The sequence below is a fragment of the Zalophus californianus genome, chromosome 5, assembly GCF_009762305.2.
Source record: "Zalophus californianus isolate mZalCal1 chromosome 5, mZalCal1.pri.v2, whole genome shotgun sequence".
NCBI classification, from domain to species: Eukaryota; Metazoa; Chordata; class Mammalia; order Carnivora; family Otariidae; genus Zalophus; species Zalophus californianus.
The window spans coordinates 120,045,083-120,057,971 of NC_045599.1; the positions used below are offsets into that span (position 1 = coordinate 120,045,083).

The window sequence follows — 12,889 nt, forward strand, 5'->3', positions numbered from 1 at the left end:
TAAGAAGCTTTAGTGATCTCATTGGATTTCCTAGCAAAAATCAGAAAGGATGACAAAGAATCATTTTTATAAAGGTAACTGATTATATAGAGAAGGACTGGCATAGAGGGGTGGTTAAATAATACCCATAATCCATGTGAAAGATAACTTTTTAAATTAATCAAAATAAAGTTTTAATGATTCATCTACTTATTTTTTAAATTGATAATTTAAAGAGGCTTTTGTTGCACTTTATGTTTTTTGTTTCAGTTTTGGAATGATAAAACTTACCTTTCCTCTTTGCTTCTTAAGGTAAATCAAGGTCTCAACTTAGGTTGGTGTAAGTTAACTTTTCCCGATGGACAAGATCAGTTAATTCAAATTGAACACCCTGGACCATATGAAAGGTACTGAAAAGCAGTTTTAAAAATTCTTTTCCTTTTTTTTTTTTTTTAAGATTTTATTTATTTATTTGACAGAGAGAGAGAGCACAAGCAGGGGGAGCGGCAGGCAAAGGGAGAGGGAGAAGCAGGCTCCCTGCTGAGCAGAGAGCCCAACCTGGGGCTTGATCCCAGGACCCTGGGATTGTGACCTGAGCCAAAGGGAGCCACCCAAGTGCCCCTAAAAATTATTTTCATGATAGGAACTTTTACTTTTAGACAGAGGGGAAGCATATAAACATGATTTAAATGTTATATATATTTTTAGTTTTTCCAGGTAGATAATGTACATGATGTCATTTCAACAGGTTTCAGAATTTACAGTAATATAATATTGACATCTAGCATAACTAAATAAATCAAGTCAACTTTAATCATTTCCATTTGTATTCAAGTGGTTTGTCAAAACAAATGTTTTAAATATAACTGGCTTGCTGTGGAAATTGGACTCTGGACAGCTGTGTTACCAATTAACTAAATGCCTTAACCAATTTGAGGTAAGGTTTGCACAAATAACTAAACTTAGGTATATTTCTGTAAAGTGGAATAAAATTAATTTGTTGATGCTTAAGTTGGAGAAGATTCTTGAAATCAGCTTTTTATGAATATGCTTTTTTGCTTTTGTTTTATGTGATTTGTTATCAGTCAACTTGCAATGTTCTCGACATGTTAGTGATTTTACTTGAGAATATTCACAAAAGAATTGCTTTTTTACCTCATGAATTTATTTTTCTTTTGGGAGTTATCGCATATTGGTCTAAATGCTCCAACATTCATTGCTAGTTTGAATAATTTGCATCAAAAATACAGTGTCTTGAGGCCCCTGGGTGGCTCAGTTGGTTAAGCATTTGACTCCTCATTTTGGCTGAGGTCATGATCTCGGGGTTGTGGTATCAAGCCCTGAGTCTGCTTGAGATTCTCTCCCTCTCCTCCTCTCCTCTCCCCTCCCTCTGCTTGCGTGTGCATCCGAGCATGCTCTATCTCTCTCTAAAAGAAATAAATAAAGCTTTAAAAAAACTACAGTCTTTGGCAAGCATTACTATTTGTTTCGGCCCATCACTTCAGATCATTCATTTTATTGACCTTGATACTTGTTTTGTATATTCAGTGAGTTATATATAATTACACATTTATGTATGTGTGTGTGGGGGAATTAATGGGTGTGTTCCGGTTTAAATATTATTTTTTTATTTTTGGTGGGGGTTTTTTGTTTTTTTATATATATTTTTTTAATTTTAGAAAGCAAATGCTAGCTTAGTCGTAAAGACATTTTCGTTATAAAACATAACGAAACTCATTTTACTTTGTAAAACTAAAAGGATACTTTAGACATTTGAATTTTAATTTTGAGTGAAATCCAAGTATCACTTTGTTCTGATTCTTAAATCTCGTCTTTATTAATCGTGACTATGAGTAAATCATTTTCTCCTTGCTGAATAATGAGAAAAATTTGCCTTTTCCATTTCCTTTAAAAAAGATTCAAAAAATTGCCCAGTAAATGCCTCACTTGGGAATTTCTTTATCCTTTTCCCCCAAGTTGTCTTAATGATTTTTCCTTTTTAAAAAATGCTTTTATAAATATTATACTAGTTCATTTTTCAAATATTTCTTTTATGTTTTCAATCTAGCTATGTGATAGCAGTTATATCATGGTGCAGAAGACTGACCCAGACTGGTCAGAGAGAGATGCCCACACATTCTTCATCTTCTGTTATTGAAGAAAATTGGTATTTATATTTCTTTTAAACTTCATCTGTGTAGAAGAGACACAAAAATTAAAAATGTCAAATGGCAAACTCTTAAGACTTTTCCTGATAGCTTAAGCTTGAAAATAATTTATCTTTAATCAGATATCTAATTTATTACATTTCATCATATTTTATCTGAGGTCAGAAAATTGCATTGAAAACTTCATATCAAAATGGGTGACTTTTAATGTGCTAAATTCATCCTGAAAACTTTATGGAAAAATGTAAAGAGATTTTTAAAATTTTAGTAATATTAAAAGAAATAAAATGTTGACTAACATAATAAACTTTCAGCAAAAGTTGATTTTGAAATCATTTCTATCGTGTTAATTACCTCTCCCAAATTAACTGGAAAATCAACAAATAAAGTATGTTAGTCCTTCCTGTGTGCCTTTCAGTGTGCAGGGGACTGGAACTGGGCTTCAAAGGAATATTTAGGAAAATTAAGACATTTTAGGGAGGGAGCAAGAGCAGAGGTAAAAAGCATATTTTGTCCTATGGAGACAGTGAGAAAACAGTTTTTATGGAGCAGAAGCTATCTGTTAGGCTGTCGTGTGAGTTTCAGTGGATAGAAATGGATCTTGTGATCAGTAGAGGAGCTCAGACTTGATAGAATTACAAGTTCCTAAGTAGAACGAATGGCAGAAAGAAAGGTCATTAGGAAGGTTAGTATCACTGAGAGGATAATCTGAATATACAGGTATCTCCCACTTTTTGAAAGTTTGCATTACACCACTTTGCTTTTACTAAAGACCTACATCAGTGTGTACCCATTTTTCTATGGACATACCACCCTGAATACACCTGATCTTGTCTCATCTCAGAAACTAAGCAGGGTGGGGCCTCGTTAGTACTTGGATGGGAGTATGTACCTGTTTTTGCTAACTGAAAGAAATCCAAAAAGGATTTTCGCTTTTAAGAAAAAAGGCAAAAAGTGAAAATAGTATTCAGTATTTGTTTTGCAATGAGCTCTTATAGAGGCAGTTTGCACCCCAAGCAGGGAGAGTGGTACCTCCAAGCTCCTTCCCAGGAATTATACTCAGCATCTCAGCTTCAAGCTGCCATAACTTTGAACGTGTCTGTGAGCCTCTGTGCTTCATTTCAGTTTATTTCGTGCATCCATTAGCAAGATGAGTCCTCAGGTGTCAAAAAAAAAAAGCCTAAGAGGTTATTTTTTGCATGTGGGAATGATCAAAAAATTTTCCATAAAAATTAATGGTAATTGTTTTTCAGCTTTTGGATAGTGGAGGAAACCTGTATTGGAAAAGAGGGGGGGCGCCTGGGTGGCTCAATCGGTTAAGCGTATGCCTTCGGCTCAGGTCATGATCCCAGAGTCCTGGAATTGAGTCCTGCATGGGGCTCCCTGTTCATTGGGGAGTCGGCTTCACCCCTCCCTCTGCTGCTCTCCCTACCTGTGCACTCTCTCTCTGTGTCAGATAAATAAATAAAACCTTTTTCAAAAAAAAAGGAAAAGAGGTATAACAGGAACAATTTAGGAAGCTTTAAGGTAGTTTTGTAAGGTGTCTTAGCATAGCATGGTGAAAAAAATATAAACATTAAGCCTGATCCTTATCACCTTTTCCTAAGTTACTTAGAGAAAGAGATACAAATCAAATCAGTAAATGTTATTTAATATCTTAGGTCTCCTAAGGATTCAGCTTTCCAGATCTTCCATTCTTCAGCTACAGCCTGTTTGGGAGCTGAAAAGTTGCCCAAGTAGCTGGCAAAAAATGTAGTTGGGATGAAAGGGAAATTGTATATGACTATAGGATTGGTTACTTCATCATCGCTCTGCTGACAAGGTTTTTAAGATGCTGGCCTTTTCATATGAAGTCTTTGAAGAGGATAACTGTCAAGACATACTACAAAGTGAGGGCGTGAGGGAAGTGCATATTGGTGATAGTAGCTCTGGGGGGAAGCAACAAGGAGCAGCAGAAAGACAAAGGAACTGAGGAAGAGTAAGGAGAGGAGAGGCAGTCCCTGACAATAGCTCCATTTCCTTTGCAAAGCCGAAGACCTCTCCACTGTAATTTGTTTTCTTGTCAGAGAAGGAGGGTTGAAGGAAGAGAAGTGATTGCACAATGAAGAGCTACCTGAATTTATTTCAGTATTTTTTTCCAACTCACCTTCTATTATTAATTTACTGATTCAACTTTTTTTTTTTTAATTTATTTGACAGAGAGAGAGAGAGAGCACAAGCAGGGGGGGAGCGGCAGAGGGAGAGGGAGAAGCAGACTCCCGGCTTAGCAGGGAACCCAATGCGGGGCTCAGTCCTAGGACCCTGGGATCATGACCTGAGCCGAAGGCAGTTGTTTAACTGACTGAGCCACCCAGGAGCCCCTGATTCAACTTCTTAATAGGGATGCTAGTCAAAACATAGAACAGCAGATCGTTCACAAGAGGTTGGTTCATCATATGAGCAACAGCATAAAGGTAGTTTGTATTGTTTGCTTATGGCCAGAAAAATATGTCATATGTGGGGGAAAAAAAGGTGTTTTGCAATGATGAAGAATCAGCAGGCTTTGGAGTAAGTCATATCCAAGTCTTTACCACAGATGCTTAAAATGTTGAAAGATCTCTTTCATTCTCCATCCAGAGGCTAGAGTACAGGAAAGAGTGCCAGTTGACAAGGGCTGTAGTAAAGCCAGTAAAGCAGACAAGTTCTATACCCCTTTGTGAACTGTGAAGACTCTTCTAGTGACTTGAATAGAGAGATCTTTTAGATATTAAAGTCCTCGTTAATTTTGCAGAGAGCTAGTTGAGTTACAGTGTTTTCTAGTTGTGTCCACTGCTCATATTTCATTCTAGCTTAATGAGGAAAAAGAACACACGCATAAGAGATTCTGCTGAAGTTGTGTAAATTTAGCCCTCTGCCCCTTACCAGTTGCCCCAATATCTGTTTCTGTGGAACATGGTAAGAGCTAATGTTCATCATGTTAACCCTTCCAATCAAGGAGAAGAGAATGTTTAGTACACTGTGTTTAAGAAAACAGTAGTCTATTCTAGAAGAAATTTAATAGAAAATACTTATTTGGGGGTACCTGGGTGGCTCAGTCGGTTAAGCATCCAACTCTTGATTTTGGCTCAGGTCATGATCTCAGGGTTGTGAGATTGAGCCCTGTGTGGGATTCCATGTTAGGCATGGAGCCTGTTTAAGATTATTTCTCTCCCTCTGCCCCCCCACCCTCTCCTTCTCTAAAGGAAGAGAGGAAGGGAGGGAGGGAGGAAGGAAGGAAGGAAGGAAGGGAAGAAGGGAGGGAGGGAGGAAGGAAGGAAAAGGGAAGGAGGGAAGGAAATAGAAGGGAAGGAAGGACTTACTATGTTTTGACACCTAATTCAACTGTGTAAAAACTTGGCTCTCCAAAACTGTTTCCTAAGAGTTCCATATAAATGAGGTCTTATTATATGTGCAAAGTACAGAAGAAAAAGAAAAACATCCTTTCTCCTGAAAAAGACAATCTAGGTGTGAAGATCAGAAAATTAAAAGAGTTTAAGAGACGGTATTGCAAATAAGTATATGATTAGTTGACATAAGGCTATAGGAATTCAAGGAAGGAGAGAGCACTCTTTTCATAGAAGTGATAGGATTTTACTAGCTTTTTATTTTTTTAAAGATTTTATTTATTTATTTGAGAGAGAGAGAGAGAAGGAGAGAGTGTGTGCATGCACTCACATGCAAGAATGGGGGGAGGGCCAGAGGAGGAGGTAGAGGGACAAACCAACTCCCTACAGAGCATGGAGCCTGATGCAGGGCTCCATCCCACAACTCTGAGATCATGACCTGAGCCGAAATCAAGAGTCGGCTGCTTAACTGACTGAGCCACCCAGCACCCCTAATCTTAGTAGGTTTTTAAAGCTTGACTAAAGTCTGAGGAGGAAAGCAGAGGGTATGCCAGGTTAGTATTAAGAAGTTGTAGCAGGCAGGGCCTGTGGGTAGACAGGGTCCTAAAGGAATGGTCCCTGGCACTCCAGCAACATATGGTGGAGGGAGAGAAGAGTATGAAGGCCCAAACAAAAAGCTCTGATTTTATTTTTTTTATTTTATTTTTTCATTACAGTTTGTTTTTGTCTTTTCTTGGTTAGATACCAGTCCTTTAAATTCTTGCATTTTAGTGAGAAAGCTACCTCTTTATGGATGTTCGCAGTTTATTGACCTAATATTTGCAAGTGGTCTGTTTGGGCAGGTAAAATTAGGTAATACAGTGTTTCAAATGGGAATTTTTTTCCCTTTTTATTTCCTTTCTTTATTAACTGTATAATGTCCCTCAAGTTATGGCAGTTGTACCTTATGCCACTGAATTTCCAAAGTGTACCTTTTTTTTTTTAACTGTGCTTCAAATAAATAGAAAAAAATGGTTATTTAAAAAAAGAGAGAGTTATAGCAAGAATGCTCGTTACATTCAAACATCAATACCTGATTCAAAAGTCCTTGAGGTGGGGACTTTTATTCATTTTCCTTATTCATTCAAAGCACTCAAGTATCGGTTGAGTCAAGTTGATGTGTTGCTAAATAAAGCCAATATAGAGAGAATTCTTTTTTTTTTTAAGATTTTATTTTTAAGTAATTACACCCAACATGGGGCTTGAACTTAACAACCCCAAGATCAAGAGTCACACGCTGCCCTGACTGAGCCAGCCAGGCACCCCTATAAAGAGAATTCTTAACTTCTGGGCTCTTCTACCTACAGTTCTAAATTTTATGAAAAAAAATCAAGTATGCCTATTTGAAATATTGTAGCTATAAAAGACTCAGACAACTACCATGAACTTACTTTTTCTTTTTGCACAGGTCTGTGGCCTCTGAACTTGAAAAGATAAAGAAGTTTAACTGTATCCTTTAAACTGAATTTATTGTCCTGCATAATTACCCCTTTCCATTCTAGGCTTACTTCATAACTCTGTACTTTATATTAATCCATACTTATATATTCTGAAGCTTTATTGAATAACATTAAGATATATCTTGTCTATAGAAGGTACATCATGTCAATATTATACTTTTGAGTGGGTTTAAAGAGGGCAAAAGACAGTGAACTAGGGATAGGTCTCCTGCGGAGACTTATTCACTTATATAATTATATTCTAAATTATGACAGACCTATGTCTTTTTCTTTCTTTTTTTTTAGGATATTTATTATGAATTATTTTTAATTTCAGCTTTATTGAGGTATAATTGACAAAAATTGTAAGATATTTAAAGATATTAACAAAATTGTAAGATATTTAAAGTGTACATCATGGTGATTTCAGACACATATATATTTTGAAAGGATTACCCTGTCTTGTTAATTAACACCTACATCACCTCACATATCTGTCCCTTCCTCCCCACTCTTTTTTTGGTAAGAACATCTGAGTTTCATCCTCCCAGCAAACCTCAACCATACAACACAATGTTATCTACTGTAGTCACCGTGTTATGTATTAGATCCTTAGACCTTATACTTTTCAAAGCTGAAAGTTTGTATCCTTTAACCAGTCTGTATTTTATCCACCTTCCAGCCCCTGGAAACCATCATTTTTACACTGTTTCAGTCAGTTTGACTTTTGAAAAAAGTTCCATTCCACACATAAGTGACACTGTACAGTATTTGTCTTTCTCTGTCTGGCTTATTTCACTTTAGCATAATGCCCTCAGGATCCCATCTGTGTTGTTGTAAATGGCAGGATTTCCTTATTTCTCATGGTTGAATAGTATTCCATTGTGTACATATACCATATCTTTATCCATCCATTTGTTGATGGACACTTCGGTTGTTTCCATATCTTGGCTATTGTGAATAATGCTGCAGTGAACATGGGAGTGCAGATCTCTTTGGGATCCTGATGTCATTTCTTTTGGATACATATCCAGAATTGGGATTGCTGGATGGTATGGTAATTCTTTTTTTTAATTTTTTGAGGAGCTTCCATACTGTTTTCCTTAGTGGCTAACCAATTTACATTTACACCAAGGTACACAGGGTTTTCTTTTCTCCACATCCTCACCAACGCTTATTAACTATTATCTTTTGGATGATAGCCATTCTGTCATGAGGTATCAGTGATACCTCATTGTGGTTTTGATTTGCATTTCCATAATGATTAGTGATATTGAGCACCCTTCCATATACCTGTTGACCATTTGTAGGTCTTTGAAAAAATGTCTATTTAGTTCCTCTGCCCATTTTTTAATCAGTTTTTTTGCTATTTGTATGAGCTTTTTATGTATTTTGGACATTAACCTCTTACCAGATATATATTTCAAATATGTTATCTGATTCCATAAGTTGCCTTTTCATTTTGTTGATGGTATCCTTTCCTGTGCAGAAGCTTTTTAGTTTGATGTGGTTCCATTTGTTTATTTTTGCTCTTGTTGCCTTTGCTTTAGGTATCAGAACCAAAAAATAACTGCCAAGACTGATGTCAAAGAGCTTACCCCCTGTTTTCCTCTAGGGGTTTTACGGTTTCAGGTCATATGTTCAAGTCTTCAGTCCATTTTGAGTTGATTTTTGTGTATGGTGTAAGATAGGGATCCAGTTTTCCCAACACCATTTATTGAAGAGCCCATCTTTTCACCATTGTATATTCTTGGCTCCTTTGTTGTAAATTAATTGGCCATGTATGCATGGGTTCCTTTTTTTTTTTTTTTCTTTTAAGATTTTATTTGAGAGACAGAGAAAGCACACACATGTGGTCTAGGGGAGGAGCAGAGGGAGAGGGACAAGTAGACTCTGTGCTGAGCACAGAGCCCAATGTGGGGCTCGATCTCATGACCCAAAGATCATGACCTGAGCCAAAATCAAGAGTCAGATGCTCAACTGACTGAGCCACCCGTGTGCCCTGCATGGGTTTATTTCTAGGCTCTCTATTCTGTTCCATTGATCTATGTGTCTATTTTTATGCCCATGCCATACTTTTGGGATTACTATAACTTTGTGATATAGTTTGAAATCAGGAAGCATTATGCCTCCAGCTTTGTTTTTCTTAAGATTGTTCTGGCTATTTGGGTTTTTTTGTGGTTCCACAGAAATTTTAGGATTGTTTGTTCTATTTCTTTGTAAAATGCTGTTGAAATTTGATAGAGATTCCATTGAATTTATAGATTGCTTTGGGTGGCATGGACATTTTTACAATATTAATTCTTCCAATTCATGAGTACAAAATATCTTTCCATTTATTTATGTCTTCTTCAGTTTCCATCATAAATGTCTGTCAGTATACAGATCTTTCACCTCCTTTCTTAAATGTATTCCTAGGAATTTTATTCTTTTTGATATAATTATAAATGGGATTGTTTTCTTAATTTCTGATAGTTTGTTATTAGTGAATAGAAATATAATTGATTTTTGTATATTGATTTTATATCCTGAAACTCTACTGAATTTATTCTTTTTTTTGTAAGAGAGAGAGAGGAGGGGGAGGGACAGAGAGAGAGAGAGAATTTTATTTTTAAAGATTTTATTTGAGAGAGAGAGAGCATGAGAGAGCACAAGCAGTGGAGAGGGAGAAGCAGGCTGCCCATTGAGCGGGGAGCCCGATGCAGGACTTGATCCCAGGACCCCGAAATCATGACCTGAGCCGAAGGCAGATGCTTAATGAACTGAGCCAACTGGTCCTGGGCTCTTTATTTGTTGGGAAGTTTTGGATTACTGATTCAATTTCCTTATTAGTGATCCGTCTATTCAGATTTTCTATTTTAAGATTCAGTCTTGGTAGGTTGTATGTTTCTAGGAATTTTTTTTAAAGATTTTTATTTTTGATTTTTTATGAGAGAGAGAGAGAATACAAGCAGGGGGAGCGGCAGGCAGAGGGAGAGGGAGAAGCAGGCTCCCTGCTGAGCAGGGAGCCCGACACAGCGCTCGATCCCAGGACCCTGGAATCATGACCTGGGCCGCTTAACCAACTGAGCCACCCAGGTGCCCCAGTTTCTAGGAATTACCTGTTTCTTCTAGGTTGTCCAATTATAATTTGACTCATTTTTCTTATGAAATCTTTTGTTCTGTACATTCCTACCCCATTCATCTAATTTCTTTTATCATGTGATTTTTTTAAAAGATTTTATTAATTTATTTGAGAGAGAGGGAGTGAAAGAGCATGATAGGGGGGATGGTCAGAGGGAGAAGCGGACTCCCTGCTGAGCAGGGAGCCTGATGCGGGACTCGATCACGGGAGTCCGGGATCATGACCTGAGCTGAAGGCAGTCGCCTAACCAACTGAGCCACCCAGCCACCCTTATCATGTGATTTTTCTGTAGTCCTATTCAAATAATAAAGTAGCCCTGCATCAGAGGACAGGTTTCTTTCCACTCCATATCATTCATTCATTCATTCATTCATTCATTTATGCAGGTGAGGGGCAGAGGGAGAGAGAGAATTTTTTTTTTTTTAATTTTATTTGACAGAGAGATAGCGAGAGCAGGAATACAAGCAGGAGGAGTTGGAGAGGGAGAAGCAGGCTTCCTGTGAAGCAGGGAGCCCAATGCAGGACCCCGGGACCATGACCTGAGCGGAAGGCAGACACTTAACAACTGAGCCACCCAGGCGCCCCGAGAGAGAATCTTAAGAAGGCTCCATGCCCACTAGGAGTGCCTGGGTGGGTGTCTCAGTCATTTAAGCATCCGACTCTTGATTTTGGCTCAGGTTATGATCTCAGGGTTGTGAGATCAAGCCCTGCATCAGGCTCTGTGCTGGGTGCGGAGCCTGCTTAAGATTCTCTTTCTCCCTCCGCCACTCCCCTGGATCCCTCTCTTAAAAAAAATTTAAAAATATACTGCACAGATTATTTATATTCCTATCACTCCTACTTTTGTTCTTTTATTTCCACATCACTTTTCACTTCAAGAAATGTTGAGATTTTAATTCTTTTATCTCCTCCCTATCACCAAACTTCCATCCAAATACACATAGGTACTCTTTTCTTCCTTTTCTGTTTTGTTTTTTTTTTTTTTAAGATTTTATTTAACAGAGACACAGCAAGAGAGGGAACACAACCGGGGGAGTGGGAGAGGGAGAAGTAGGCTTCCCGCGGAGCAGGGAGCCCAATGTGGGGCTCGATCCCAGGACCTTGGGATCATGACCTGAGCTGAAGGCAGACACTTAACGACTGAGCCACCCAGGCGCCCCTCCTCTATCTTAACCAGTTTCTTCATCTGTAAGGGGTAGACCTGATAAGTTCTGAAGTACCAAATCTATTATGAATCCAAGGGATCTACCTAATAGAGAAATAATATTTTAATATGAAGACTAGGCTTTCTGAAATTAAATGAACTTGTATAATGAAAAATGCGGGGAAAAACTCCTTAACTAAGCAACTTAGTGTTATTGGAGAATAGTGGTATCCTAAACCAGATTTCTAACAAAAAAAACAAACAGTCATCTGATCATTATGAACCAAAATCTCCAGAAACCTTGCTGGAAGAAGTTAATGAAAAGAGAGTATCAGTGGCATTGAAAAGAACCTCTGAAATCCTTCAGGATATTGACTGTCTTCTATCAAGTTCTAAAAAGTGAAAAATGGAATTATTATAAACCTTAAGGATGTTGGTTCAAGTGACTAGTATAAAATTACTAGTAAGCCAAGAAATTATATATATTACTTCTGTGCAATGACATTTAATTTTGGAGGTTACCTAACTTGTAAATTTTAAACTATATGTTTATAATGTATTTTATTAATAAAGAACTGTTTAGGATTTTGAACAATTTATTTCAGATTTATGAGAAAAACAAAATTATAGTTGCTGTTTTATCTTGTGGAGCATTCACTATTAATCCTCAAGGTTTTTTTTTCCTTTTTAAATATGCAGAATTGTGTGCATTTGGTCATTTGCTATTTGGTCTCTCCAAATATTTTTCAACAGAACTACCAAAAGAGAATTAGATCTTTATATATGAAATATTGCTTCAAGCTAAGAATCGAGCACTTCAGCAAAGACCAAATTTTATCTGAATTGTCTGATTATTTTCATTTCTTTTGAACATCGGAAAAAAACTTATGCTACACAACTGTGTGAAACTAAAATAGCTCATCAAAAGTGCTATTTACTGCAACCTAGTGCTGTTTATTGGGAAAGCACAAAACCACACATCTAAAGAGACTTCAAGATTAGACCAATATAGCAGAAATGTTCTAATTAACTTCTGATTTCTAGAAAAGACCAGCTTCTTGACATAAAAGAAACAACAGAGGAAACAAGGAGAAAAAGAACAAAGCAAGCAGAGCATAGATTAGGAGTGATAATGTCAGTGATTTGAATGGTCACAATATTCTCTTGTTAGCTCTTCTCACCCTGGGCTCCTTGCTACCTTCAGGTTTCAGCACAAATTACCACTTATTCAGAAGGGCCTCACCCACTTAGTCTCTATTACATCACCCTGTTTATTTCCTTTACAGCTCATACTACAGCCATCCAACTTTTGTTTCTTTATGGCCTAGATCCTCCACTAGAACTTGAGCTCCATAAAGTCATTTTGTAGCCTGTTACCAAGCATTGTGCTTGGCACAAAGAGCATTCAGTATGTGTTGTATAAATGAATCAGTGCCTTTGGGCTGTAGGGTGATTACAGAGAAAAGAATTGTAACAATTTCGTTGTTTTGGTTGCAGGCAGCCATCCATGTTGTTCAACAGCTCTAGAAAGCGTAGAGTATAAGACATGTACAGTGCTGCCATAAGGGCAATGCGAAATTGTTACTGCAGACAAAACTGTCCTTAACATGACTAAAAGCACCCCATTTTGTGGT

The 12,889-nt window shown here is 37.4% G+C and overlaps 1 protein-coding gene across 2 annotated transcripts in view; it reads left to right on the forward strand.

The window, feature by feature from the left end:
* Positions 1-11,801, forward strand: part of C5H5orf34 (chromosome 5 C5orf34 homolog) — a 36,563-nt gene extending 24,762 nt beyond the window's left edge. For both annotated transcript variants that reach the window (XM_027606116.2, XM_027606117.2), the window contains 4 exons: positions 292-386; positions 2,048-2,146; positions 6,957-6,997; positions 11,465-11,801. In XM_027606116.2, coding sequence (XP_027461917.2) covers positions 292-386; positions 2,048-2,146; positions 6,957-6,997; positions 11,465-11,658 — 429 coding nt within the window. In that variant the 3' untranslated portion in view covers positions 11,659-11,801. The remainder of the gene's footprint in view (positions 1-291; positions 387-2,047; positions 2,147-6,956; positions 6,998-11,464) is intronic.
* The last annotated feature ends 1,088 nt before the right edge of the window (positions 11,802-12,889 follow it).